The sequence below is a fragment of the Neurospora tetraspora genome, assembly GCF_033439725.1.
Source record: "Neurospora tetraspora strain CBS 560.94 chromosome Unknown B0H65scaffold_8, whole genome shotgun sequence".
Lineage (NCBI taxonomy): Eukaryota > Fungi > Ascomycota > Sordariomycetes > Sordariales > Sordariaceae > Neurospora > Neurospora tetraspora.
In genome coordinates this window covers 1,471,164-1,496,672 of record NW_026944390.1, presented here as the reverse complement: position 1 = coordinate 1,496,672, position 25,509 = coordinate 1,471,164, and the positions used below count along the sequence as shown (strand labels likewise).

The following is a 25,509-nucleotide window of genomic DNA, read 5'->3' as shown; positions in this document are numbered from 1 at the left end:
AGCCTGAGTCACATCTTCAGCTCCATCACACAGCACTCACAACAACCCAACCCTCTCCACATAGCCCCTCAACCTCTCCTCCACCCTCTCCCCATTCCATGTCTCCCTCCCCTCCCCATCCATCCCCAGCTCCGGCACGCCCACCTGCTCAATCGCAAAACTCGCTGCCACGCTGCCCCAAGCACACGCCTCCTCGATGCTCTTCCCCCTCGCCAGTGCCACCGCCAACCCTCCCAGAAACGTGTTTCCACCTCCCGTAGGATCGACCACCTTGGCAGCGTCCGTGTGATAAGCAGGTAACCACCTCTCTATCCCCGGATCGACCTCGATCCCCTCGACATCGAAGCGACCGAACGGGTCATCATCATTTCCTCGGTCTTCCATGTCCTGCAGCAGGCCGGCGAAGAGAGACATCATGTCTGTGTCGGGCTGTAGACCGCCGTGGAAGTTTCGGGCGTCTAGCCCTAATACCTTCTTTTTCTTCCCCCCATTCCCCTTCCCCTTCCCATTTTTCGTCGTTTTAGGTTGTGGTGATTTCCTCCTCCGCTGCCCCCCATTCCTAGCAACATAACACCCTTTCTCCCCTGCTCTAATCACCAGCGTGTACGTCGTCAGCGGCATGCTGGCCAGCAGCTGCTCGCAGTTGCGCTCCACTTGCTCGACGCTGATCTGGCCCGTCTCGGGGTCCAGACCGCCCGTGCCCATGAACCCGGCTAGCTCGGCGTGGTTGGGACTGCAGATGTCGATTAGCGGGAGGGCGTTGGTGCAGTTGAGTAGCTCGAAGGGGGTACAGAGGTCGGGGACTGGTTCCCATATTATTAGGGGGCGGGTGTAGCCGCCGTCGTTGTTGTCGTCATCTTCATCGTCGTTGGCATTGGAGGGGGGGCGGGAGGCAGCGGCGAGCCGGGCTTCCCGCTTGCGAAGGGTGATGATCTCCTCCACCAACTCTTTGCAGCGGTTGGGGCTGCAGACCATGTGTACAGCCTTGGCTTTCAGCAGGGGGGTTCCGGCCAGGTCGGCGGCCGTTAGTCGTTTCTTGGGGGTGGTGTACTTGAATTCGCGGCGCTCCGAGGAGTCGACGTAGCCGTTCCAGCCCCGGGTGGTGAGCCGGGTCGGGTCATGTCGGAACACGGCAGAGGTGGACCAGCCGTTGATGAGATCGGTGATGGCCTGGGGAAAATCGGAGCCCTGGTCGACGATCCAGCCCACGGTGCGGGAGAGGTCCGGAGCTGGGGAGAACAGGCGGGCGCCGAGGGCGGAGTAGGAGCCGGCGCCTCCTAGGACGTTGGTGGATGGGGGACGGGGTGGGGGGTATTCGATTTCATCTACCAGGTTGGTTAGTTGGTGCTTGGTTGTGGTTCCTGGGAACGGGGGTGTTTTGGTTAGAACCTACCGATGATGAACATGCCAAGAGTGACAAAGTCTATTGAGGGAGTGTCGTTGATATCTTGCCATTCTGAGCTCTCGTCGGAGGCTTTGTCGCTATCGTTTGGACTTTGACCGGGCACTTCCGGGTTGCCGTTGTCTGCCATAATGTTCTCTATCGTGACTATAAGAGTAATGAATGAATGGTGAGTGACGCTTGAAAGGAGTATGTGTAAGTACGGCCCAGCACAAGGGCAAGCGATGTGCGAGTGGGAGTGAGCTAAGTGAGTGACACCGAAAGGGGTTATGAGACTGAGACACCGATGGAGGGATGAAGATGGAAAGATGGACGCGTGGATGAGTGATGTGGCTACTGGCTACTGCTAGGCTATTGCTAGTCTGCTATCCCTGCCCGACCATCAGGCGGCATAAACCACGATGAGGCTGATATCTTGATAACTCGACATCTTATTAGCTAGAATATGCTATCTGGGGTAGGTTTATCACTGCAAGGCGTATTAATGGTGAAAAGGGATCTGAGTTTATCGGATCGAATCTGTCATCTGGATTGTCGATACCTTGAACAACTGCTTGCGTAGATATACTTACGTCAGTCTTCAGGCATCAGCATTACCGTCATTATATATACAAAGGTCAACAGGCAACGAGATCTTGAACCAGGAGAGTTCTTGTTGTTGGTTCAGTTGAAGTAGCACGATACGACTTCTTGTTGTGGCTTTTAGTGGCCGTACACTGAAGAGTCGTGAGAATGGCCAGCAAGGTGTTCATGGAGAGTGGCCCGAAACGCGTAATTTTAAAGATTGGATGAGACGACCCACTATGACCCCACTATGAAGCTTCATCGTGGGGAAGCAGCTCATCAGCGTGCGTCTACAGAAGGTGTGCCCCGTAGTGTGGCCGCCCGTACAAGCATGGCAGGCGCCAGGGGCAGACGCTAGGGGGTGTGACGAGGGGTTCCAATCGACGCCGTCAGCTTGTCAGCCCGTCAACCTCCAGACATCCCATGTTCCAGCCCAGCAGATCTTCAACTACACCTTCCCCGACCTCCTCCTCGCTCAAGTCTCGGGACCCTTTCCTTCTTCTTCTTTCATCTAGCGATATATTTTGTGTTCTTTGATTATACGGCACAGCGCAAAAGGTAAGTGCTTCCCATCCAGAGCCCTTAGACGATACCTCTCTGTTCTGCATCGAGCTCTCTTCCACCGGAGGCACCCGGGCCTGCCCACTCTGTCTTCACATCGAAACTGGATCGCTAATACCGCAAGTTGGCCCTGCAGTTCTAATAAGAGAGTACACATTGCTCCTTCCAACCTTCCATATCACTCGAAATCGAACTCTACGTTTCCAAAGTCCCGCCCCAAGGGACCATCATAATCACAATGGCGACCAACAACATGCACAACTTGGTCACCTTGATCAAGAGGTACGCTTCAGCTCTCTTAACCGCAACTTGATATCGCCACACCTACGAACAGTTGCTTTTTTTCTACAACACCCTTATTGTCCATCATTTCCCTGGCGCATCGTTAGCCATGTCGATTCCATGGGAGCCGCTGTACGGCTACGACGAGGAGGGGCCTGTCCCCGAACAACGAATGCGCCAGGAGGATCGGCGCGAATCGAAAAAGACTCCGAGTGATTAGTTGTCAACGCACATTGCTAAGTACTTGCGCAGACTTGAGGCGGCTACCCTCCGTCTGGAGGATATGGCTTCGTCCACCATCCCCCCTATCGGCTCCCAGACCGTCATTGAGCCAACTCCCTCCGCCCCCGCGTCCACTGTCGTGTCCACTCCCGCACCCGCTACGCCGCCCGCAGTACCAATTCCCGAATCTGTCGAGAGGTTCGACGAGTTCTTGAACCAGACCGTTCAGAAATATGTCAAGACCAGCAATGTTATCGGTGGCTTGGTTGCTGAGCAGGTACCTACCCAGCACAGTTCTGGAACGATTTCGTCGGGAGAGAGCGAGAAGTTGACCGTTATAATTAGGCTGCGTTTGTTCTCAAGGGTTTTGTCGAGACGCGCAAGTTCCTCCTCGCCGCCTCCCAGTCCAAGAAGCTCGACATGAACTCGGCCGACTTCCAGGAGGCTATCAAGCCTATCAGCGACGCCATCCAGGCCGCTCAGGAAATCAAGGACAAGAACCGCGGTTCTCCCTTCTTCAACCACCTCGGCATGGTGGCCGACGGCATCATGCTCCTCGCGTGGATCACTGTTCAGTCTAGGCCTCACAAGCTCATTGATGAAAGCCTTTCCTCTGCCGAGTACCTAGGCAACAGAGTCATGCAGGCAAACAAAAACACTGATCCCCAGCATACCGAATGGGTCAAGACCTTCTACCAGATCTTCAAGGACTTGTCGGAATATACCAAGGAGTACTACGACAACGGCATTGTGTGGAACCCTAACGGCAAGTCTTACAAGGAGGTTGTTCAGAGTCTTGACTCCGGCAGCGCTCCCTCTGCACTACCCGCGCCTCCAGCCCCAGCCGGAGGTGCTCCCCCTCCGCCCCCTCCTCCTCCTGGACCTCCCCCGGTGCTCAAGATCAATGAGCAGAAGGCGGAACCGGCCCAGGCCGGTGGTTTCAGTTCCCTCATGTCTGAGCTCAACAAGGGCGAGGCAGTTACAAAGGGTCTCAAGAAGGTCGACAAGTCGCAGATGACACACAAGAACCCTTCTCTCAGGGTGGGATCAACCGTTCCCGATGGACCAGCGACACGTTCCAAGAGCCCTGCGCCCCCTGGAACCAGGCCGCCCAAGCCTGAGAGCATGCGTGCGAAGAAGCCTGCAAAGAAGGCGCTCGAGGGCAACAAGTGGATCATCGTAAGTTTTCTAACCGGACGTTCTTTTGTGTATAGGGTTCTAACAGCGCTTCTAGGAAAACTACGATGCTGCCGCTGGCAACGTCGAGATCGAGGCCTCCATTTCCCAGTCGATCCTCATCAGCAGGTGTAACGGTGTCGTCATCGTCGTCAAGGGCAAGGCCAACGCTGTCAACATCGACAACTGCGACAAGGTGTCGCTTATCGTGGACACTCTTGTCTCGACTGTCGACGTTGTCAGGTCCAAGAACTTCCAGCTTCAGGTCAACGAGACGATTCCCACCGTGCTCTTGGATCAGGTTGAGCAAGCCACGATCTGGCTGAGCAAGGAGAGCATCTCGACAAGGGTGTTCCAGAGCAAGACGGACAACGTCAACATTATGGTTGTGGACGAGAACGACGATTCCAAGGAGCTTCCTCTTCCCAGCCAGATTTGCTCGTACTATGATCCCGAGAAGAAGGAGCTTATCAGCGAGATTGTTTCTCACTGTGGTTAAATCATGTGTCATCATCGTTGCTTAGTCGAGAGAATGCCGGGAAAAGGGGGTAGCTTGATGCAGGATGGCGTTTGGTTCTGATCGTGAGCGTTGTTGTTACATATTCTTCAACCTACATAATAGCATGCCTTGACTTGAATATCAATAGATGGCATGTTCAGAAGCCAATGTGGAATCAACTTCAATCCCGCAGATCTACTGACTCGACGTTATCCATCGTCGTTTTCAAGAACTATATCATCCCATGACATTCCGATTTTAACTGAAAAACGCCAAACCCCTTTGCCTATCAATGACAAAACCTGGCTGTTTATGACATGACTCTCTGTCTAAACCATATCCGCCACAATACTTTTCTCATCCATATCTATGATCCACATAAATTCATCTCTACCCATTTCCTAAGCACAGCATCATCGACTCAGTGTTTACCTTCCCAGTCCACTAGACTAGATCTTATAAACCAATTGACCATCGGTATACCTATCATCAAACAGCGTTAGCATCACTCCTCATCAATCATTCACTCAAAGAAAGTGTTCACTCACATCAACTGATTCCTCTCCGTCATCTCCCTCAACGCCTGCAGCGCTTCCTCCTTCTCAAACTTTTGTTCTCCACCCCTCCTTCCTCCAGGAATCTTCTCATTAACAGCCTTAATCAACTCATCCACATCCGCTGCATCGTCCTCGAACAAGTCCGAGTTCAACAACGGGCCGAGAGCGCGACGGAAGACGTCAAGACGGTGTTCGCTTATTGGTGCTGGCTCTTCGTCTTCTTCCTCTTCCTCTTCTTCTTCTTCTGGGGCTGAGGGGGCTTCTTCGCCGTCGACGTCCATTTCTTCGTCTTCGTCGTCGACGTTCAGGCCGGCGGCACCGGAGGCGAGCTGGCTTTCTTCGTCTTCATCTTTGTTACCACCGGCGGTGCCGCCAGTGCGACGAGAGGAGCGTTGAGAGCGGGTGGAGCGGAGTTGCGAGGCGGGAAGGGAGGAGGCGAAGGATGGTTGTGAGTCACCGCCGGCACCGGCGGTGCGAGAAGATCTTGTTGATCGTCGGGGGGTGGCGTCGTAGATGTCTTCTTCTTCTTCTTCCTCTTCGGGAGTGCCGTTGGCGTTGGCGGAGGAGGAGGAAGTGCCATTGGCGGGAGTGCGCCGACTGGCGCGCTGGGAAGCACGGGATGCCCTGTTAGCGGCGCTGGAGCGAGCAGCGGTGCTACCGCGGCCGTTGGTGGTGGTGGTTTGAGTAGCCACGTCGCCGTCGTCGTCATCGGAGCCGTCAGAGCCCGAGGACATGCCATCCTCGCCCTCGGCGGGCCGGGTCTTTCTGCGCTTCTTGCGCGATTCGTCCTGGACGACCTCCTTGAAGAGGGCAAAGCGGAGGATGGACTCGGCGGCGGCGGCGTCGCGCTCCTCGACGCGGTTGGACAGGCGCGCCTTGGCGTGGGCGGTGGCCAGACGGATGAGCGTCTCGAGGGTACGGACCGTCATGGGCGACGTCTTGCGCTGGTTGCCCTCCATGTCGTCGTTGCGCAGGCCGACGTAGATGTCGGCGATGCGGTCGGAAGCTTCTTGGGTGAGGACGGGCTGGATGCGCGTCTTGGCGTATTGGATGTACTTCTTCATGAAGGGGATGCTGAGGATCTCGGGCTTCTTGTTGGCGGAACCGCGGCCGCTGGGCACCTTGATGCCGGCGTGCAGCATGGCGTCGTACTTCTCCCACATTTCGGTCGGCTTTTGGGACTCGGATTGCCCGTTAAGGGCGACGTTGAGGGCCTGACCGGCATTCTCGCGGACAGGAGCACCCTCCTCGGTGCCGGCCTGGCGGTAGCGGTGCATGCGGAGGACGTGCTCGGATACCTGTCTGTCACGGGTGTCCTCGATGTCGTCGGTGACGACGAAGAGAAGATCGAAACGCGACAGGAGGGAGTCGGGCAAGGCGATGTTCTTGTGAGGGTCCTTGTGCGTGTCGTATTGTCCAAAGATGGGGTTGGCCGCGGCAATGACACTGCAACGGGCGTTGAGCGAGGTGTGAATACCAGCCTTAGCAATGGTAACTGTTTGCTGTTCCATGACTTCGTGGATGGCAACACGATCAATGTCTGACATCTTGTCGAACTCATCGATACAGACGACGCCACGGTCAGCCATAACCATGGCACCAGCCTCCAGACGACGCTCGCCAGTCTCCTTATCGGACGTAACGGCGGCAGTCAAACCGACACCGGACGAACCACGACCAGTCGTGGCAATTGCCAATGGAGCAGTGTTGAGCACAAAACGAAGGAGCTGAGACTTCGCCGTGGAAGGATCACCAACCATCAGGATGTTGATGTCACCTCTCAAATGTGTACCGTTCTCCAGGTTCTTCTCCATGCCGCCCAGCAGCATGAGCAGGATAGCCTTCTTGATGTAGTCATGTCCGTAGATACTGGGGGCAAGCGATTGTGAAAGCAACTCGAAAACTTTTGGCTTCTTGGCGATCTTGTTGATGTTGCGAATATCGGTATCGGTAATGGTAGCCGTAGCCACACCACCACCAGATTTGGAGGAAAGCAGAACGATGTTGTTGGCCAGAATGACGGTCTTGAACAGGGCGCTATTATGGTTTGTGTTTCTGTTACCCAACGTCCGGAAGATACCGACGAGCTGGATACGGTCGCCAGGCTTGACGCGGTCTACCAGGTCGTCGTCGAGAATGACATCGACGCCTCGGGGCAGCTGACCAGCAGGTGCCCTTTCCGGCATTTCCTGAATGGAAATAGTCTGATGATCGCGGTAGGTCGAAAAGCCGTATTCGGTCTCGAGCGGGTTGCCCTCCTCGTCTTCGCGCGGGTAGACGCTGTTGGTGACAATGCCGTTCGTCATGGTCTGGTCGCGGTACTCGCGGTAGTGGAATGTCTTCTTGGCTTCGCTGTAGTGTACGCTCTTGACAACCTTGGGGCGGATCAGGGACGTCCTCGTTACAATACCCTCGATCGAAACCATGCTGTTGAGGTGTTGGGAGGACAGGGTCCTAGGGTTGCAGGTATGTAGACCAAAGCTTCCAGCCCAGGCACAATAGTACAAGACGTCGGGGTCTATTTGATCGGGGCGGGCGTGTGGGACGGTGCTGACGATGGTCTTGAGCGCATGGTTGAAGGCGAGGGTCCAGTTGAAGGGATCGGTAAGTAGGCCCTCGGCCATCTCAGAGCTGTGATCGCGGACATGATCGATGTTGACGACGAGTCTCCTTTGGTTCTTCTGGAGCATCAACACAATGTCTGGCCTGTAGCTTCGCTGGTGCTGGTCATCTGTAGGTAAGGTTCCCGGTCAGTTTTGTCCCAATGCTTCGGTCGCAGAGAGCTTCAAGCTTCAACGTACGAGGATCGAGGAACTCTTGGGCCTGGCGCACGCGATCGCGTACGGCCTCGTCGCGGAGGGCATTGTAATCCATCTTGAAAGTATTAAACAAAAGTACAACTCTTCAAGCCAGCGTCACAGACGGGAAACAAAAGCAACAATGGTCGGACGCGGAGTAATGGTAGTCGTGGTGGCCTCCGTTCTTGTCGTCCGAAATGGTTGTTGGAAAGGAAGACTCGAGATGTTTTGTTTGGGCGCATGCGCTTCGCTTTGCGGAGCCGCCACGGAAAAGTGACAAAACAAGACGATACGTTTTTAAGTGGAAAACGCGTCGACGACACGCGAGTCGCGCTAAACCCCTTGCTTCAGACAGGGGGCTTAATTGATACAAGCGGGGCTGTACCTGATACCGTATGTACACCGCACTGGCATATTGGAAGCTGTATTTTCCAGTATCTTACCACTTACACCATCTTCCGTCCCTTTAGACTTTTCCTCCGTTTGCGATTACCATCGATTAGAAATCAACTACTGTGTACAAGTGTCACATATTTCAAGTCAACTTTCTCATATTTTCAATTGTTCAACTCTATCCTTTTGGCCCTTCCAGACTCGGTCAGCTTTCCTGGATGGCTCGGCGGAACATGTTCACTAGGTGCTCCGCATGCCCCCTGATCCCGTACTGGCTGTGGCAACTATTCAGTTAGGCAACCCCATGCTGTGTTGCCCCGGAAACGAGAAGAGAGGTCAACAGTGAAAAGGGTGAGTATGGATAAGCCTATGTCAGCAGTGTTGATTATAAGCATGTGTACTTGGAATACACTTGTGCCTCCCAGCCTCTGAATTACAAGCTCACACTTTGTACCATAGCTATGTGGCAGTAACGACCATGGGACAGCATCTGCTAGGTATTTTTTTCAGTGGACGACCTGAGTGGAACTAAGTGATCAGTACCACTGTGTGAAGCTATGAAAAGTAGCCATGAGTGCTTGAGCTTGGTTCATCTGTTTTTGGAGCCTCTAACCCACAAGGCCACAAGCCAACGTAGGGCTTTTGCAAACAAAGATCACCGGTAATAACAAGGTTATCATGAGCTTGGGTATAGTCGAGCAAGTCCGGTGTAAGCCTGACAATGATGCTCGACGGCTCCCAGCGAGAGGGTGAGAATGCCATCCTGAGTTCGCCTCACTATCTTTGGAGGGCCCTCATGGCCAATGTCTTCACCGGTCCGGTAGGGAATGCTCCTAGCCGGCCCTTACTGCCCTACATCCGTTCTTCTCGTGGCAGTAATGTTTGAGGTTCCGCTCAACTCCTGCAACGGCTCAACGCATCCTTCGGTTCCTTTATTTTCCCGTGGTTCTCGTACCCGACTAAAGCCCATCCCCATCGGGCTTCTACCGTAAAATGTTTTGTGTGTATTGTTCCGATTCCCCTGTTGCTCACTTGAGCCGTCGTTGCCCGCTTGCTAGGATGGCTATGGTAAGTTAGGGTCATCAACTTCATGCCGTTCGCCATGAATATGATACGGCATCCTCTCGTCTCCCGCTATTCTAGTCGTATGATGTCTTCGAGGGGCGGGACGAAAAGCATCCTTATTGACAGCGAAGTGTGCTGTTGTGGTCCATGTCGTACAGCTCCGTCATCCAGGCACAGTAATTGGTTCCCGATGGACTGGAACGTCTATCGGAATGACGCGGTTCGTTACAGTAATCCGCTGTGACTGCCGCCGTAAACGGGAAGGGGTCTCATATTTTTCATGCACCACGGGATGGACTGCCACAAACCCGGCCGGTCGTCCAATCGAAGTGTCGGGTGGCCTTCCGGTTGCTTCCCGAGCCTTGGATAGCCGTCTGACTTTCTGTTGAACCGGGAACAGGTTTGACTCGATGTTCCAGTCTCATGCCGAACAGCCGTTGTGAGAAGGAGCGGTAAGCGTCGGTTTATCCCGTATGGATGAGCAAGTTGCCGTCATGAGCAACGTACGGAATGATTATTACCCGGACTGCACTCAGAGGCCTTATGAGGATCAATAGTTTGGCTCCTTTGGGGTGATATATCTGTGTGATGCCTCTTTTTATGTGATCAGCAAGGATTTCAAAAGTCTGACCCAACAGTGCACTCGACCCGATCATGACGTTCGTAACAGCCAGGAAATCAATATTAATTACCCCCTGGAACAAGCCTAAAATCCAAGGGGTGTTCTGGTATGCTTGAGGTCAGCATCTGGATAATGCACCAGGACAGAATAAGAAGGTATCGCGAGCCTCGCGAAGATGAAGGAGAGATCTTCGGTGTAGAATCATCCGCAAGCCTTGGAAAACCAAGCTCAATGTTTCATTTGCATATGCTGGTATCGTGCAAGGTTAGACGAGGAGGCTGAAGTAAGACAAACCACGATCCGGCACCTAGTGTCCTATGATATTCAGTAGCCTTGTTACACAAGGGTGCGACCTTAGATGGCTTCAACAACACATCCGACGAACGACAGCCTAGGCACATAGCCGTGGCATCGGCACTGGCGGTCACACCACCAAGCAAATGGCCTCGTGGCACAGCTGATGTACTTCGAAGGGAAAGGCCGCTGCCCGACTACCGTTGATGCTAGGTACAGCTCACGAGGACGAGGGCCGTAAACAACGCTATTGTTCAAAGTCAGTGATGAAGTCGATTTTTCGACAGCCATCGAACCCGACAAGAACATGTCTGATTGCAAGCTGATCAGTAATCACTGCTTCCATTTCGAGTTGCGCTTCGGTAAGGGTTGTGGCCAGTGTCGTGATATTTCGATGCATCCGTAGCACATGGGATGGCATCGTCAGCACTAGGCAGGTGCGTTTTATTGGTATCTGTAGAGAATATCAAGTTCGGGTCAGCGCACAGGAAGCTTGTGTCGGTCTAGGTGACAACCTTGAAGGCTAGAGGAGATATCATGGAGTAGTAGGCCCTCGGCCGGCGCCATCAACAAAGGCCTGCATCGGCAGCGGCGACAGATGGGCGTGCCGATGGTCCGTGCCAACCGTCCAGGCCCGAATAGGGCAACCGAAGAAGTGAGGTTAATCCAATGGACACCAGATAAAAATTGACTGGGCTGAGAAAGACCCAGGTGAGCGGCAGAACACGTTTTCGAATAGTTCCGGAAGCGGGAACGTGTGGCAATCAAGAGACACACAGTTCTCAACCAAGCCTGACCCCTTGGTGAAGTGTAAACGTGTGGTTATTCGAAGCTGGGTTGAGATAATGCAGAGGTTATGTGTGACAAAGAGAATGGTCTTCGCCTTCGGGAAGGGTTTCGCGCACAACGTTTGACCGAGATCGGGACGCCGAGTCGACTTGTTGGCCGCTACCCCTCATTGTTTTATGCCGAAAGGGGCTCCAGAGTAGGATTCTCCATGATAGGCACGATAGAGTACCTCTGCCATAGTTAGTTGGTACAGTGATGGAGCTTCTGTTACACAACCACAACAACAACTCGAAGGCATTGAAGGCGGGAGACCGCAGCCCGCTTGTTGCACGTGGTACACGTATAACTCGTGGTTTATACCCTTCAAAGTCTGTACACATCTCGTCTGGGCCGGTGATGCCATTGGCAAACGGGCAGGTTAGGTATAGGGCGCACCAGATGGACCAATGCTGGCTCAAACACGCCTCTCCATGCACCTCATGTCTGCCCAAACCCTCGTTTGTCACGAGGAAACACTTACATATGCCGTACTTTAGCACACTTTGGTACGCTGGATGACGGGCGACTAGCCGGGGGTGCCGCAGTAAAGTCCACGTATCATGCTAGAACCCGCTGATCCACATAGCTAAGGCTTGGTCGAGAATGCAGTCCGGTATCAAGCAGCAAACGCTCGCACCGAGAATAGCACTGCTGTATCCGGCAGTTCACGCGAGCCATCCGATATCTGGGCCCGTCATGCAGTGGATGCTTGTTATTGATGGGCTGGGCTGGGCTGGGCCTCGACTGTCCATGCTGTTCAATCGACCGATGTGCGAGCGCTAAGCCCAGCAGGACTTTGAGTATATATAGATAAGGCAAGAGTCCGCCTTTGAGCAATATGCTTCTCTTTGTATCCACCACAAGACGCACACACTTGGTCCTTCGCACCCTCGTCTATTCAAGATCCAAGTCAAGCTTATACTTCCGACATGGTACTGATCAAGCTCGATTCAACGGTGGGCGCCATGGATGCCACGGCGTCTTCCAAGGACTCGGCAGTTCTTCATAGGCATCTGGACTCGACGTTTTTGAACATGACGAGGTCTGAAGGAAACTTTCTGATCCTCGAGAACGGCCGCAAGATATTTGATGCTTCGGGAGGCGCTGCGGTCGGTTGCCTTGGCTGGGGCAATCAGAGAGTTGCTCAAGCTGTCACAAACCAGGTACTTGCCGCACCGTACTGTGCGACAATTTTCTACACCACCAGGGTCCAGGAAGAGCTATGCCGCGATTTGGTCCAATCGACGAATGGGGCTATGGCGCGTGCTTATATCGTCAACTCAGGTAAGGCGATCACCTCCCAACTTCCCCAACAGCAACTGACATTTCCCAGGCTCTGAGGCAATGGAGGCGGCTGTGAAGCTCGCCAGGCAGTACTTCCTTGAGATTGACCAGCCACAACGGACCCTGTTCATTTCCCGGAAGCAGTCATACCACGGCATCACTCTTGGTGCACTAGCCGTTGGAGGCCACGAGGTTCGGCGGGCCAAGTTCGAGCCACTCTTGGCAAAGAATGTCTCGAGAGTATCGCCGTGCAACGCATTCCGCGGTAAAGCCCCCGGCGAGTCAGATGAGGACTACGCGAAGAGACTGGCCAAGGAGCTCGATGAGGAGTTTCAGCGAGTAGGACCAGAGAAGGTTTGCGCTTTTGTCGCTGAGCCCATTGTTGGAGCTGTAAGTTGTCTCACATATTCCTTGTTTGCGAATGCTAATTGTTCGTTTGCAGGCCCTTGGATGTGTGCCTGCTGTCAAGGGCTACTTCAAAGCTGTAAGGGAGGTGTGTGACAAGCATGGCGCACTCTTGATCCTTGACGAAGTGATGTGCGGCATGGGGAGGAGCGGTACCCTGCACGCATGGGAGCAAGAGGGCATTGTTCCAGATATCCAGACCATCGGAAAGGCCCTTGGGGGCGGTTACCAACCCGTAGCTGGCCTACTTGCTGGCCATCGCGTGGTCAAGGCTCTTGAAAAGGGCACCTCGTAAGTTATCTCCTCGACGGCCAAATGGTGACAAAGTGCTGACTGAAGCCAACTAGTGTTTTCGTCCATGGTCACACATACCAGGGTCATCCTGCCGGGTGTGCCGCAGCCCTGGAGGTGCAGCAGATTGTTCGAGAGGAGAACCTTTTGAGCAATGTTCGGACAATGGGCGATCTTCTCTCGAGCAGGCTGCGTGAGCTCCTCGCAAGCCATCCGAACGTCGGTGATATCCGCGGTCGGGGTCTCTTCTGGGGCATCGAGTTTGTCGCGGACAAGGAGAATATGGCCCCATTCCCATCGGACGACCATGTTTGCATGGAAATCTGTGAACTGGGACTGACTGACAAGTATGGGATTAATGTGTATCCAGGCGGGGGATCAGTTGATGGATATACGGGCGACCACATTATCATCTCGCCAGCCTTCAATGTCTCGCGCGAAGATGTCGAGTGGATCGCGGCGACGGTAGGCCGGCTTGTGTCTGAATACTTTACGGCAAAGGCCAGGGCTTGATGCTGTTTCTCCTTTCTTTTTTTTTCCCTTCCGTAGATTCGGACTGGCATTCAGGTACTTGACGGGCATGGCCTTGGTTACGGCGTTTGCTGATGGGTTTTGCACCTTTTTCCTATGGGGACAAGGAGGGTAATGGCTTTCTCTTGCCCAAAGGAAGTCGAGCTAGTATGACCCATGATTATCGTAGAGTTCAAATGATCATTGTTGTAAATACGTCATATTGAAGGTTGAATCTGTGAGGTCTGTTGACTGTTGCTGTTAAAACAAGGTCGCCTCGGTGAGGCTGAGAGTGGATCAGAGAAACCGGAGATTGGAATAGTTGCATGAGATTTTCAGATCTGACCATGCGTCCCGTCATTCTGGAAGGAAGGAGGAAAAAAGTGACGAGAGCTTTTTCTGGGATTCGGGAAGAAGTCCGTAGGGTATCGTGCAATAAGTGGCATGGAAGCCTGGAGCTGCTGCGGGATAGTGGGGCGCTGCTGCAGTTTCGGGCACAGGCCCCGCGTTCACGGGGAAGCGGGGCGGACCTGGGATTGGCGGATCCCGCCTGCCCGCCCCAGACTTTGGGCCCTGTGCTTGGTGGACTTGGAGGTGGTCCGGGCCCTCCGCTAGCGCAATTAGCGAGCGGCTCGCGCCTAGCGTTTAGGGGGGGCCAGGGGGCCACGGCAGGGGCAACTGGGCGTCAAAGGCCTGGCCTGACGATGACCTACCGGGCCGTGCTGCCACATCGACGGACTACTCCCGACTTCCGACTCCCGTTCCACTTAGTACCCATCGTCCTCCGTGTCCGAGTCCGCTACCGATCTCCGAATCACGTACCACATGCCGACGATTGAAGCGCGTAGCGCGTCTTAGCTTGGTTCAGATCGCGTCACAACATTGCAAACATGGCTGTCGGCCTCATCAATGGCCGCCTCGCTGCCGACGAGGAAGCCCGGGCAGAAGTCGACGTCTTGAACTCGCGTCTCGAAAAGACATCACAACTCACAAAGAAGATCCAGGCCTCTCTGGGGAGGTTGGATGCCACCGGCAAGAGTGTCCGGGATGTCGCCGGCCCTCTCAGTGGCGAGACCAGGAAGCTCCAGGTCCTGGGCAATAGCAAGTCACCCGGCCCCCCATTCATCGCCGATGAGGCTAACCGATAATTACTGCATGTAGACATCGACGCCGTCATCGCCGCTATAGAGAAACTACGATCGCCCGCCGACAACAAGGATGACGAAGAACAAATCATGCGCATGGGCCCTGAAAAGGCCGGCCTCTCCAACTACCTGGCGTCCGTCAAGCGCCTGAACAAGGCTTTGAACGACATGAAGGCTTCCAACCTCCGATCAACACAGCAAACCGTCGCCGATCTTCAGCGTCTAGTCAAGACTGGCAATTCCCAACTCGAGAGTTCATTCGACAAACTTCTACGGAGTGAAACCCCCCGAGCCATCGAGCCTTTACACTATCTCACCAAGAACATGCCCTTCCCGGTGCTCTCCCAGGAAAAGATCACCAAGTTAGGTCTCATGAACTCGTACCTTGCTGGGGTACACAAACAGAACACGGGGGCAGGAAGCTCGCAAGAATCGCCTGTCATCAAGATCTATGCTGAAGTCCGGTCTCAGTACCTGCTGTCGACTTTGGGCAACCTGGCTACGGCAAGCACCAACACAGCCAAGAAAAAGACTCCAGAGGCAGTATACAGGGCGGGCACAAACGGTATGGGAACCTACGCCCAGGCCATGGAGGGTCTTTTCCTGGCCGAATACGACAACATCTGCAGCATCTTTATGAGGGAGGACTGGGGTCCTGTCTTCCAGGCAACATGTCAACCGGCGTTGGTGGAGCTGGGCAGGACCCTACGGGAACTGAGCAGCCACATCAAGTCACACATCACCACAGACTGCTTCCTCGCATATGAGATCGTCGAGATCATTTCCGGTCTGTCCAATAACCTTGAGAGCCGGACGGGCGAGCTGAAGAGCTCTCTTGCCGCGGCCCTGAAGCCCATCCGGGAAACGGCCAAATCATCGCTCGTCGACTTGCTCGAGGAGACCAAGCGCCAAGTCAACGGCCTGCAATCGCTGCCCGCGGATGGCGCGCCCACCCAGCTCGCATCACAAACCATGCAGCGGCTGCAGTCCATGGTCGACTTTTTGCGACCCATATCCAGCATCATGATTTCCATTGGCGATGGCGGCTGGAAGTCGGCCGCTGCGTCCAAGGGAGGAGCTACCGATACCATTCCCAGCCTCGCTTCGTTCGACGTCGGTGCGGACGGGCAAGAGATCTTTGCCCACTACTGTGCCGACACCATCGAGACCCTTCTTTCTTCGTTGGACGCCCGTGCTCGTGTCCTATTGCAGCAGAAGAAGGCAGTCATTGGCGTGTTCCTGGCCAACAATGTCACCATCATTGAGCGTATGATCAATGAATCTGGCCTGGCAACCCTTCTCCAGTCTCGGCTACAAGTGCTAGATGTATGGAGGAAGAAGGCCACCGCTCTCTATACCGAGACCTGCAAGGAAATTAGTATCCATCTGTTTGATACGGTCCACACCAGCCGCACCGCGCGCCCGGGCTCGGGTCAGGGCATGGTAAGCTCGGCATCGATCATGAAGGGTCTCAGCTCCAAAGACAAGGAGAAGATCAAGGGCATGTTCACGGCCTTCAATTCCGGCTTTGAAGAAATGGTCGCCCGCCACAAGCAATTCGCCATGGAGAAAGAGGTGCGCCAGATGCTTGCACAGGACGTCCAGCACATGCTCGAGCCGCTTTACAACCGATTCTGGGATCGTTACCACGAGATCGACAAAGGAAAGGGCAAGTACGTCAAGTACGACAAAGGGTCGATCGCTGCTGTTTTCCGCAGCCTTTACTGATTACGTTCCCCTCTCCACGGGGCGTTCGGACCACGCCTCTATCCGTACAGTGCAATTGCACTCTGGTGCCGGTGGTGGAATCACTACGCAACTGCGAGAATATGAAATCCCCATATCTATCCCGTACCTGCTTACATGAACACATATCCGGACTCCTGAACGGTTTAGGGAGGTGGAGTGCGACATACTAGGAGACCGGCAAGACATCAGGCCATGATTGCGTCTCGTGCATGCATCCTGCCCTTTGATAGGGGGGGTGGAGGATCTCGCAAGGCTAGCCCATTGCCTATTAGCGCCGAATGGCGTCGGCGCCCGCGCCGTTGTCTGGTCTCTGACTGGCGACGGGGATAGGGCAGATGGGAGAGGTGGCCCGCAACGAATTACCCCAATCGGGAACGCATGTGCGTGAGGTTAGATTGGGATTACGGATTCGCTTTGGCCTGCGCATTATTCATGGGGGGTTTGGACGATTCGCATGTTTCATGACCGATGAACGGGGCTGAGGGAAAGAGAAAGGAAGCATGGAAAAAATCATGAGTGGGTAAAGGTTGCCTAGCCTTCCCCTCATGGGCTTGGTTGATTTGACTGAACTAAATTGTTTTCTGGTAGGATTCCGAAGATACCACATTTTACGGAGAACGGCGTTATGTTTTGGACGGTATTCAGCTCGACTTATCTAAAACACTATCTTTTTCATCTTTCGTTGTATATACATTCATTTAATCATGTCTTAATTACAATAATGTCATGCGAGAAGGCGTACCAGTGCGCCATCAGGAAATTCCACCTTCATATTGAGCTGCACCTTCTCAACTACCACAACAGCCAGCCGCATGCAATGGCCCTTGGCAAGAGTACCCGGCCGGCTAAGGCTTCATCCCGTCTGTGGTGTAGCGTATGATTTTAAGCCCGAGCCGTCCGCCCTGTCGTTTGAGGGCGGGGAACAGTGGGATAGGTTCGGTCGAGTAAGAGGAGGGGAAGTGGGAGGAAGTGAATGAGCATACGGACATGCGAGTAAGTGCTAGGGCTTTTTGTCACTCTACCATTCCCTGGGCTGGATGACTTGGATGGAAGACCCGATCGTTGGAGGGAACTCTCGGTGGAGTTCTGGTTCGGTAACAATGCTTAATGTATCGAGGTACCTGAACCTGTTCCCTTCGGGAAGGAACTATTCTGGGCACAAAATCAGAGCAGGAGCGCTGGGGCTGGACACACGATCTCTCTTTCCCCCAAACCTAGAGGTAACATTGCACTCCCGTTAGACCTACCGAGTGCACCTACCACATTCTCATCAAAAATATGCACCATTCTACCATCAAAAACAGGTTAATGCTTCAGTTCTCTTTCTGTTTCCATTTCTTCCACCTATGCAACCTCAACGTTGCGTGTTATGCATCTCTAGGCTGTCTATGCTTTTGCCACAGTAGATCGAGGGACCGGGGCAACGGTTTGGATATAGAGGTAGATACGACGTCCTCAGGATTCTGTGATGCTCGGACCAGAGTTTATTTGAGGGTTAAATGTAATGTAAGTATTCAGGTTGGGTGCAAGATGGAGTAGTTCGATTCGTACCTTGTGTAGACAAACGAGTATGGACACTGTTGAATAGACAACTCATCCGAACACTCAAAGTCAACCGAACCAGCTCGGCCCGCTTGCTCGGACACTCCCCGCTTCATCGTCTTCAGCCGTCTTTTACCTACCTACCGTCTCCATCCGCGGAGATCTGGGTTGCGGTCCGGGAGGAGTTGGGAAGGGTTTTATCTTCAGGGGCGGGCCCATGTCCATACCAGGGCAATATGCACGTCAGGAGCAAGGGGGGCGTGCTCAACTCCAGTAAAGAAAGGGGACCCGGAGAGGGCAGCGGAAAGTAACTAGTAAGGGAAAGGCAAACAAGTTGTTGCTTTGGGTTTAGAGGAGCATGTTAAGCGAGTGTGAAGCATGTTCGACGACGGCATTATCGTATCATCATTGCAGTGAGAAATTCTAGGGGCTTTCGCGTCGGAAAGCATAGAACTGGGTTGGTGGTTTCAGTTGACTTCCCATGCTTCTTTCTTCTCTTCTCCCGATGTGTTCTTCATATTTGCGTTCGTTGTATCCGTACCCTGACCGAGGGGTTTAGTCCTGACGCTACTGCGGTCGGGTACAGTAGGCAGAGAGGAAGGTAAGGTAAGGTAGGGTAACTAAATGAAAGATGTCCCATGAACACTGTAGGGTAGCAGCAAAGTGATAGAGGCATTGACAGTGTAAAGTGATAATGTTACAGTGACTAAGCCAAACACTGCAGTGAACTAAATCTCAAAGGTCCTCCTTTCCGATTTCCATGACTCCTTCCAAAGTTGCATAATTCCCGAGCATAAGTATTCCCACCCAAAAGCGCCATCCCAACATACTCCAAGCAGGTAAGAAAAAAACAAAACTCTGCTATGCACGACAAAGGGGACAAGGAAATTGCAAGAAAAGCATGACAGGGGCCCGTCCCGCCGAAACAGCCAAAGACAAAGGCAAATATCCCAACAACACCTTTCCGATCCCGACCACCACCACGACGTCGGGTAGGTGGTAACACAACGCCTTGAGCCCCATTTTGAAGTAGGGTTGTACCCCGACCCGATGGGATGTTCTCCCCCCTGCCCTAATATCGTCCGTGAGTCGAGCGCAAGAGAAAACACGACGGAAGCCTCCGCAGACCCCTTGTCATGTCTCAACGCGAGACGGAGAGAGAGAGGAAGAGGAAAAGGAAAACTCCGCAAGACCCGCCCCAGCCAGTAAAGCCAAAAAAGCAACTGTTACGCAAATAGTGAAAAAGTCCACGAACGCCCCAGGTCAAAAAGGACCGGAAAAAAAAATGACTAAAGGAAATGTTGGCGGTGATGGAGGTGATCTCGTCCACCAGATGAGAGGAGCCATGAACAAAAGACAGCTTTTTCCACCTCCGATCGTCGAGCCCGAGCTGAGAAGTACACGGTGGTTGTCAGGCAAGCAGGACGCACATAAAATGCACAAGTTTCATGCATCAGATATGCAGTGTCGTATGCTTGCAAGAGGTGTACTGTAGATCAGACTTGCTTCTGCAGCACGACCGTTGGTTGTTGGCGGCAGTTGAGAGTGAAGGAGGGAGGAAATGTTTGTTTATTCGATTTTCCAGAAGCCATGCATCGCCGGTGAGGAATTAGCGTCGTGAGAGATGTGATGGACGGTTGTAGTAGAGGTAGGTGTTTGGATGAAAGGCCTTGAGGCCCTGTTTTGTCGTTTGCTATGATCCAATGAGTGACTTTGAAGAGTGGCTTCCACCCGAGAACTGGTTAAAGCTGACGGGAAGGAAGCGAGATCAACGAAGCAAGGGCGCCATGGATCGGCCATGGTGAACTTTCGTTGGAGGTTGAAACTTGGAACCGGTGTGGAATTATCTGCAGACTAAGATGACTTGCATAGACTGGGCGGCATGATGCAGCCAGCCCAATCCGGTGGGACAGCCCTGGGACTTCAAGGCTTCAGGATGAGATGCCAGTCTTAGTATGGGCAGCTAGCACACTCGGCGCCCACAGGGCAGTAGTCGTGTGTACCGAAGTCAACTGCCTTGCAGCAGAAAGAGCAGCAGTGGTTGACAAGAGGCTGATACTCCTTGACGGCCATGTTTAATATTGGTTTGATGGTTGAGGATGAGGAAGATGGTTGTTGGTGGTGACTTGTACGTGTGTGAAGACAACTTTTGTGGTTGTGTGGGCTCAAATGTATATTGAGAAGTAGGAGTGTATATATGAGATTGACAAGGTCGAGTTGGATAGAGGCTGATATAGTAGAAGAGAGGATGTATAAAGAGGATGATGATGCTTTCACTTGAAGCCAGAAGCACCTTGAGAGCGGCCGGAAGGCAGTCTTAAATATTTTCGGAGGAAGACGAGGCAGCGTCTGTTTTGGCGGTAGTATTGGACGTGGTGAGCAAGCAAATGGGTTGTTGTGAACAGGCACTGACGAGGTCGACGAAGGAGCCTCTCTTGGCTTGTACGGGTACCTTTTAGACAAGGTTACCTTTGATGTTGGCCAAGACGGGCGAGGATTGGGCATCCTGGAGGCCATCTCCTCAGTAACAAGGAGCGGCAGGGCAGCAAGGGCACCATGATGCCCGTGGGTGAGATGGATAGGCAGTGGGGTGTGCAGATCCTGGAGACGTAGGTAGGTAGCATCGTCCATCGAGTTCCGGCGATATTGAGGGACTGGTTCCGGCTCGATGTCTTCCACTTGGATGGACGTATGAGACGACGCGAGGTGATGATGGGCAACGAACCACGGGACGTACCGTAGCCTAGGACGGGAGAGGGGAATCTTGTCTGAGACCTGGACGCCTGAAAGGAGCCTGCCATATTCTCCATCCCACTTGAAGGGTGCTGCCCTGATGAAAATCCGATGAAAATCGTATCTCACAACATCTGGGACACACAAGTTTGTGCTTGTGCCTTTGCCTTTTGCGTCGTGCGACACAAAAACAGGTACGTAGACCTTCTCGTATACGTACCTGTACTTCTTGGCCAAACACAAAGTCAACCCTAGCTTGTTAATCGTCCGATTCCCCGATGAACTTTTTTTGATGAAAACAGGGGCCCTGCTCATCTTGACGAACGATCATTATGAATGGGGAAATTTCCTAGCTCATTCCGGATGGCGAATGAAACTGCTGCAAAGAGGAATTGACGCTAAAATCCCACAGCAGCTCATGAAATAAAGTTACGCGTGGAAGTCCGGCAAGCGTGCCAAGCCGTTAGAGTCCAGCGTTTGCCATTGACAGAGAAAAAGACGAACACAAAAAGACAGCTTATCGTGAATGCAACTGCATCCAACCGAACCAAACTTTTCAGCGAGAAAAGTCCACCATGTTGATGATGTGACTGTGGGGCGGGAGGGTCACGAGGTAGCAAAATGGAAGCGAATTGGACCTTTGTGCAATATCCAACCTTCAATGACAAGCTCAAGCCACGGTAGGATCTGGTTGCTCGGCTAATAAGTAGAGGTACTTGGGAGGGGTACCTATTCTTATCACACTCGATCCGAATGAGGTCTGGGGAATCCTGAGACCTCTTTGGCTGTCCGACATGATGAATCCGAGGTACATAGCTGGAAACACCCGGTTTTACGTTTGTGTGAAGAGATACGCTCAAGTCTGCCTGCTCATGGCAGCCCAAGAGCCTTATCCTGTGCCATTGTGGCGCAGAAACGTGTGGTTCTTGCCCTGTGCTGCAAATTGGAAACATTCGTTGGTAGTCTGAGCCTCTTGTGTAGCATGCGGATCTGTGCAACCCGGCATTGGGTAGCCCGGACGAGCCGCGACAGGTTTAGTGGTAGTAAGCTCAACGTCGAGGAATTGCAGTCTTGCGTGCGATCACGTCCTGCGAAACAAACGTTTGCTCTTGCGAGTCGTCTTGCCGTTTCTTGCAGTGCCGCTTCATCTCTCGTCAAATATCCTCTATTCTGAGTCCCGTCTCAAGGATCGTGCCGAATACTGTAGTTGTAAATTGCAACAGAAGAGACTGTCGTCGGAGTTGGCACGTTGGTCCCAGAAAATTATCGGTTCATAGCCGATGAGTGGGTGGCAATTGACACTGTATATCAACAATGTCCTTATGCCATACTTCGGAACCTGATTACGGACGTGATGTGCAAAGCACTTTCGTGAATTGGAGTCAAGCAAAGATCGACCCCCAGTCCCCAGACCAGCTGAGGTGAAATGGCCAGGGCAAAGACGGCATGAGGCTAACTGATGACGATGCTAATGCCAATGCCCGTTTGATTTCCGCGAGCGTGTTATTCTTGGATGTCGCAGATATCACGGCGTAAATGTACCTGGCTGTCTGGGACTCTCGGTGTCTGGGTAGGGTACCTGCGGACTCATGCCATAGAGGTACCGTACCTCAGCGTACCTAGGTGACCGTCTCACCGGCCGGCCCTGTTGCAAGGTTAGCACGGGCTACTCAAAATGGAATGTATGGAGACCAACATGAAACGAAACCAATATGGGGACTATGGGGTTCGCGGCAATAATCAATTTGTTTCTTATTAGATGCAGACTGCCTATCAACCCCTCGCATTTCGAGAGTGGCATATTGACCTGGAAAAACTGTTGGCGACGGTGACTTACTAGCAAGTGTTTGCGCGTGATACTGATACTCAGAGTACCAGTGAATATCAGATCATTTTGTTGGATGGTGTTTTGTTCCCTCGTCCGGATCAGAGATGCGTGGGGGTGATGTCAAAACAAAACTCGACCCGAGTCGAAGACGGGAGTTGACAAAGTGAAGTGCGTGAGCAATGTCGCATCTGGGAAGGGCCAAGCGGGGGCTAGAGTTTGCACTACTGCATAAAACACCAAACGTTCTCTAGTGTGCCCTATGGAGTGCTACCCTATGCGCTGCATGACATGGTAACGACGGTACGTACCCCTGATGCCGGTGGGTCCTTGCCCTGAACGACCTCAACGACATGGGATGAACACTTTCCGTCTGGTTCCGTGATGATCTGATTTCCCCAGAACTTGGCAATTGCAATCCAACCTTCTCCTCCCGCCATTACGACGGTACATAGTGGAAGGAACGTACAGTAATGGTGAGAGCCTTCAAAGCGGGGGGGCGCGCAATTACGCTCCTGCACCTCCAGGCGGCTTTGGTGAGAACCTCTCTGGCCAGACGAGGTGTCATCACTCATCGTCCTTTCCTCCTCTCAACCACCAGGCATGTCATCGCGGGAGATGCGGCTATCGCCTAGTGACAGCAAGTGCACCCACTGGCGCAAGAATCGCTGACGAGGCCATTTCGGCGACCTTTTAATCTCGTCTTATCGATTCAACCTCCCCGCATCTCGGTAGGACCGTTTTCAATGGCAGTCACCTCCGACTCGCTTCCCTCAGTCCACCAGCTCCGCCAAGTTATCCAGCATGACTAAGGTATCGACGGAACGGATGTTTGCCGTTTTTCGCTTGAACTTCCGAGTCCACAAACCAAGTGGCGTTTTCTCCCAGGCACGCCAGGACATGTAGTGCAAGGAGATGCCTCCAGAATGCGCTACGCCTTACTCGAGCAAAAGTCAATGAGAGTTCCCGCCAATCATCGAGGCCAATCCCTCAAGGACTTCCCTTGAGCCAAGCAACGGAACGTCTTCATGGAAGCTCTCCCAAGCTCCTCTTTGTCAAGTCCTCTTTTCCTCCTCACGCCAGCCATGGATGGCACTACAGAACTTTGTACATGACCGGTTATGCCTGCTCGGCTACCTACCCACTGTAGGCACCGACACTGTGAGTGTGCCGTCCCGATGGCGTATTCTACGTAGATACACTACTTCATTCCGCTTGATGTAGCATCGCAGCATGGTACCCACGGTAGTTCATCACACACTCAACCCATCAGTTCGCATGGAATCAAACCCACAAATGGTATTGCAGAGGACATCACGATCTATCTCGGCCAATGCTCCGGCTAAGGGATTACGATAGCCCAGTCTCTGCTCCATATCCTTTCGTGCCAGGAGCCAGGGTACTTTTTGCGCAAGCATGAAAGCCCAAATCACAAGTCTCACAGTAGCATCATCAGGCAATCCAACTGGCGGAGACCGGTCTCTCAGTGTCAGCATCTCGGCTTATGCTGGTCTCTCGAGAATGTGTGGACCACGCAAGTATCAAGGACGCCAAACGGGGCCTAACATGATCACGATAGCAGTCGGCACTGGCTCGTACCATGTTTGGACAACACTCGACGTTATACTCTAGTTGGGAAGCCTGAAACCCCTTCCTATCACCCCTTCATCGGTACTTTTTACGAAACTACGATACCTACCGGCTTAGCCAGCCTCACGGAAGAAGCTGAAATTGTGTCTTCCGCTAATGATGCCTTGTTCAGGTCTATTGGTCTTAGCCGTTCAGTGTCCCCTGGCCCGGTCATGCGAACCACGCAACTGCCAGCCGAAACTATACCAAATAGTCCTCCTGCATATCCCCAATCTTATGGCGCCTTCATAATGATCGAGCACTCGGGCAGCAGTCGTCATTTGCAGAAACATGATAGGGCCATCATCAAGATCCCGGTGGTCAAGAGGTATTCCAAGAGCCTGGCAACGAGATTGTCCAGAGCAGGCTGAGTTTGGCAAGGGTATGAATGTCAAAGTATGCCTTCTTCACGAGGTGACGTTCAATCTACTAATCACCATACAGAATCTGTATTGCCAGCAGCGCGGCTTGGGGCCTCAAGCTTGTGTCTTCCTCCTGGCGGATCGTGAAATTTATTCCCCAGTTCCATAGCTGGTCCATAGCCGGCGTAAGCTTGTTCCTTCTTCACCTTAGCAAACACTGACCGTACCCAGTGGATGTGATAGTTACCTGAGACATTGTGTCAGACCAAGACACGAGACCCAAACACCAGCGGATAGCGCCCCAAGAGCAGTTTCCTTCGTTCCATCTACTTACGGGAATGCCTGCTTCGGCTTGCTTGGTGTCTTTCCTACATGGCTTTGACGGCCCTTCTTCAGACGACAACAGTCACTGTCCGTTTGAGGACTCAGATCAGCCGTAGAGATACATACCGCTGCCTTACCGGTACCCACACAGACGATCGGTACAGATCCCGACCTTTTGTGTCTGATCTCAGCTAGGCCCTGCCAAGCTTGTCCAATGTGGACGGGCAATGAGCATGATCGGCATAAGAATTGGGCGTCAATGCCAACAAACCCGGTGCTTTGGTTGCCTACATCACTTTTTCTTTCTTCCGAAGAGCTTTCGTCCGCTGCTTTGAAGCACTGCGGCGAGATGTGAAGCAAAAGCCACAAAACACCTCGGAGATTATGCGCGCACCGTATCTGCAGAAACGGAGATTGATTGGGTTTTGCTGCAGTGTCCGAAGCCAG

General features: G+C 53.1%; 7 protein-coding genes across 7 annotated transcripts; 4 read left to right on the top strand and 3 right to left on the bottom strand.

Annotated features, from left to right (window-relative positions):
* Positions 1–36: 36 nt before the first annotated feature.
* Positions 37–1,714, bottom strand: B0H65DRAFT_532866 (Ribokinase-like protein; the record flags this gene model as incomplete). Its single annotated transcript, XM_062828969.1, has 2 exons — positions 1,394–1,714; positions 37–1,325 (listed from the first exon to the last, which is right to left on the bottom strand). Exons 1-2 carry the CDS (start codon positions 1,530–1,532, stop codon positions 37–39), a joined length of 1,428 nt encoding a protein of 475 aa, XP_062677670.1. The 5' UTR covers positions 1,533–1,714.
* A 1,623-nt stretch (positions 1,715–3,337) lies between these two features.
* Positions 3,338–4,865, top strand: B0H65DRAFT_315388 (adenylate cyclase associated N terminal-domain-containing protein). The gene is made up of 2 exons (XM_062823362.1): positions 3,338–4,210; positions 4,266–4,865. The coding sequence occupies exons 1-2, from the start codon at positions 3,452–3,454 to the stop codon at positions 4,704–4,706; spliced, it is 1,200 nt and encodes a 399-aa protein (XP_062677669.1). The 5' UTR covers positions 3,338–3,451; the 3' UTR covers positions 4,707–4,865.
* Positions 4,845–8,368, bottom strand: B0H65DRAFT_478106 (putative subunit of pre-replication complex). The gene is made up of 3 exons (XM_062827464.1): positions 8,065–8,368; positions 5,255–7,994; positions 4,845–5,189 (listed from the first exon to the last, which is right to left on the bottom strand). Exons 1-3 carry the CDS (start codon positions 8,135–8,137, stop codon positions 5,156–5,158), a joined length of 2,847 nt encoding a protein of 948 aa, XP_062677668.1. The 5' UTR covers positions 8,138–8,368; the 3' UTR covers positions 4,845–5,155.
* A 3,530-nt stretch (positions 8,369–11,898) lies between these two features.
* B0H65DRAFT_315352 (pyridoxal phosphate-dependent transferase) lies at positions 11,899–13,851 on the top strand. The gene is made up of 4 exons (XM_062823361.1): positions 11,899–12,547; positions 12,597–12,937; positions 12,990–13,243; positions 13,300–13,851. Exons 1-4 carry the CDS (start codon positions 12,193–12,195, stop codon positions 13,754–13,756), a joined length of 1,407 nt encoding a protein of 468 aa, XP_062677667.1. The 5' UTR covers positions 11,899–12,192; the 3' UTR covers positions 13,757–13,851.
* A 561-nt stretch (positions 13,852–14,412) lies between these two features.
* On the top strand, positions 14,413–16,918 carry B0H65DRAFT_315321 (Cullin repeat-like-containing domain protein). Its single transcript, XM_062823360.1, has 2 exons — positions 14,413–14,854; positions 14,915–16,918. The coding sequence occupies exons 1-2, from the start codon at positions 14,644–14,646 to the stop codon at positions 16,624–16,626; spliced, it is 1,923 nt and encodes a 640-aa protein (XP_062677666.1). The 5' UTR covers positions 14,413–14,643; the 3' UTR covers positions 16,627–16,918.
* Positions 16,919–19,912: 2,994 nt separating this feature from the next.
* B0H65DRAFT_315293 (uncharacterized protein) lies at positions 19,913–21,343 on the bottom strand. The gene has a single exon (XM_062823359.1). The coding sequence runs from the start codon at positions 21,235–21,237 to the stop codon at positions 20,140–20,142; it is 1,098 nt and encodes a 365-aa protein (XP_062677665.1). The 5' UTR covers positions 21,238–21,343; the 3' UTR covers positions 19,913–20,139.
* Positions 21,344–23,712: 2,369 nt separating this feature from the next.
* B0H65DRAFT_315248 (uncharacterized protein) lies at positions 23,713–25,128 on the top strand. Its single transcript, XM_062823358.1, has 4 exons — positions 23,713–24,046; positions 24,107–24,270; positions 24,327–24,758; positions 24,821–25,128. Exons 1-3 carry the CDS (start codon positions 23,981–23,983, stop codon positions 24,745–24,747), a joined length of 651 nt encoding a protein of 216 aa, XP_062677664.1. The 5' UTR covers positions 23,713–23,980; the 3' UTR covers positions 24,748–24,758; positions 24,821–25,128.
* Positions 25,129–25,509: the final 381 nt, after the last annotated feature.